Genomic DNA, 3,068 nt, shown 5'->3' on the forward strand with positions numbered 1-3,068 from the left:
CTCAGCACAGGACCAGGAGCCAGCACAGAGCTACTGCCTCCTGCATACAGCCCAACCCACAGTGCAAAGCCACCCGGGCCCAGCCCAGCTCCTACCTCCACCTTCTCGCTGAGGCTTCAGCACAAACCGGTCGGGGTCAGCGATGGCTGTGGCAGCTATCTTGTCACCCTCTTCGCCCTGGCAGGGTGGAGAGAGGTTGGACATCAGAAAGAACTTCTTCATGGAAAAGGTGGTTAAGCATTGGAACAGCTGCCCAAGGAGGTGGTGGAGTTACCACCCCTGGAGGTGTTCAAGAAACAACTGGATGTGGCACTTAGTGCTCTGGTCTAGCTGACAAGGTGGTGATGGGTCACGGGTTTGGCTCAATGATCTTGGAGGTCTTTTCCAACCTAAATGATTCTGTGATTCTATGAACAGCCAAGCATGAGGGAGCAGCAGGGGCTCCTCAACAGACCTCTCTGAGCAGGATCACCAGGGTCCCCAAGGACCACAACAAAGCTCTCTCATTGTCTTAACCAAAAAGAGCAACATCACACAGGATGAGCACACATCTGCACACCCATTCCGATGAGCACACATCTGCACCCCCAGTCCTGCTCCCACTCACCTCATCCAGGGAATACAGCCCAGCAAACGTGGCTCTGATTCGAGTGACAGCCTCAGGGTGGCCAGGCAGCAATCTCTCCAGTGTCCCTGGGAGGCTCAGCTCCTGCTGCACCTTCTTGGTGCCTGCGAGTTGGGTGGCAATGTCAGGGCACTTCACCGCCCGCGAGCGCTCCAGCAGCAGCCTTGCCTGCCAGTTCTGAGGGAGAACAAGAGCAGCAACTCCCTCAGCAAAAAACACACTTGAAGGTTTTCTCCACTCGTTTCTGTTCAGTTACCGAGATGTGATTTGTCTCTTCCCTCCCTGCTGGCTGGGACAGGCGTGGGAATAGCGCTCCAGATTCAAGCAGACACGGACTTCCCACTACCTCTACAACCAGCACGGCCAGGACATTCCACTGCCTTTCCCTATGCTCCCTCTGCAAGCTTGTCCAGTGCTGCCACCTCCAGACGACAGCGAGTTCTGGTCTGTATTATCACGTGCAGCGTGATGGTGCTAAGAGTGATCTGTAGATCAAGTCTAAAATCTTCCAGCAGGTGCCAATACCTGTGCTAACCCACACTGCATAAAAGCAATTCGGTGCTGCAGTAAGAGAACACCACAAGTGGTGACTGCAGAAGAAAACCACCCGTTTTTCTTACTGCATGGGTGCCACGGTCCCCTGCATGCTCTCTGGAGTCACAGCTCCCCAGTGCTCTCTCTCAGCCATGCCAGGCAGGACTCTCCCCACCGCAGATCCCCCTGGGACCACAGGGCATTCCACACTAGCTGGGCAATGCCACAGCATTGGCAGCTTCTGGGAGCAGGGAGGAGGTACAGACCTTCTCGTCGTAGTTCTGTGGCACATAGCCCTCTCTGTAGTACACCACTGCGACCTCCTGGCCGTCCCTGGAACAGAAACCATGAGTGTTCAGTCAGGCCAGTCCCTGCCCACCTGATCCCCAGCACCAAGGGCTCAGGCAGGCAATGTGTTACAGCTTTTGCCCCTTCTCCTTGCTCTCTGGGCTGTTCTGCTCCTGGCTGGCTCTGCCAGAGCAAGGTGGGGACTGCAAGCCCTGGCTGCTCTCCACTGAGCCCCAGCTGGCTTGGCTGTCCCAGGACACAGGGAGCCTGCTCTAACCACAGCCTCAATAATTCTGACACCCAACCCAGCAGGGAAGTAAGAGCCTTTAACAGCCTTTTCCACCCATAACCAGGCCTGGGATATTCAGCCTGGAGAAAAGGAGGCTCAGGGAGGACCTTGCTCTCTACAACACCTTGACAGGAGGCTGGAGTCAGGTGGGGATCAGTTTCTTCTCCCAAGTAACAAGCGACAGGATGACAGGAAATGGCCTCAAGTTGCACCAGAGGAGGTTTAGATTGGATAAAGGGGAAATACCTTCACTGAAAGGGTTGTCAAGCCCTGGTACAGAGTGCCCAGGGCAGTGGTGGAGTCACCATCCCAGGAGGGATGTAAAAGGCATGTGGATGTGGCACTTGGGGACATGGCTTAAGTGCTGCTAGGTTAAAGGTTGGACTTGATCTTAGAGGCCTTTTCCAAACTTAACAAGTCTGTGATTCTTGAAGCTGGGAGGGAACAGGGTTCTTCTCCAGTGGCAATTCAAGGCAGGACATCAACACAACAACCTGCAGAGGCACCAAACCACCCTGCCAGGGCCCAGCTGTCAGCACACCTGTAGGACCACAGCCCCAAGCTTTGCCCACACACACTGTGCACAGCTCAGGGAGCTGCTGGCAGCCAGGCAGGGTAACTGCAGAGTCATCCAGCAGTGAGAGGGGAGGAGGATGCTCAGAAGGAAGTACAGGGGATACACTTTCCCCTGAACTGTCTGGCTATGACAAATGTATGCACTGAATAAACACAGCAGAGACACCAAAGGTCAAACCATGGAAAAAAATCGGCCCAACTACAGAAAAAACATTGGTATGATTCCATGTCTTCCTTTAGGCTTGTATAGCTCCAAGCACATTACCTAGAAATGGGACAAATGTCACACTTGGGACCCACTGCCAGCACTCAGTCTGTGACCCACACATCCTGCCCTCCACAGGGAGAGGGCAAGACACTGAGTGTGTTCCAACTCAAGAGATCCCAAAAGAACATGGAATGTTTCCTCCTCCAGCCCAGCTCCCACTGGCAAAGCATCACGTGAACAGTAAACAGGAAATGGCTCTGTGAAAGCCTCTGAACTAGCCAAGCCTGTCCACAGCAGGAAGTAAAGATCTCACAGAGCAGTGAAGGCTGTGGCCTGAAGGAGGGAAATGATGTTTCCAGCTGTAAGTGGCTGATGTGTGCATGCAAAATCTCACTACTGCAAAAGCAAAATCACTTCAGCTCCAAGGGGAAGCAGCAGCAGCAGCCTGGAGCACGGGAGAGAACTGCTTTCTCAGTCAGTCACTACTGACAGTCAAAACATAGCCCCAGCATTGGTGGAAGATTCCCATTCCCAGCCTCTGTGTGCCA

The 3,068-nt window shown here is 53.9% G+C and overlaps 1 protein-coding gene across 1 annotated transcript in view; it reads right to left on the reverse strand.

Moving 5' to 3' along the window:
- Positions 1-3,068, reverse strand: part of GSS (glutathione synthetase) — a gene marked incomplete at its 5' end in the record, with an annotated part of 7,883 nt that overhangs the window by 1,264 nt on the left and 3,551 nt on the right. The window contains 3 exons of the mRNA XM_009076743.1: positions 96-177; positions 608-802; positions 1,426-1,492. Coding sequence (XP_009074991.1) covers positions 96-177; positions 608-802; positions 1,426-1,492 — 344 coding nt within the window. The remainder of the gene's footprint in view (positions 1-95; positions 178-607; positions 803-1,425; positions 1,493-3,068) is intronic.

Source organism: Acanthisitta chloris, unplaced genomic scaffold (genome assembly GCF_000695815.1).
Source record: "Acanthisitta chloris isolate BGI_N310 unplaced genomic scaffold, ASM69581v1 scaffold24376, whole genome shotgun sequence".
Taxonomy (NCBI): domain Eukaryota; kingdom Metazoa; phylum Chordata; class Aves; order Passeriformes; family Acanthisittidae; genus Acanthisitta; species Acanthisitta chloris.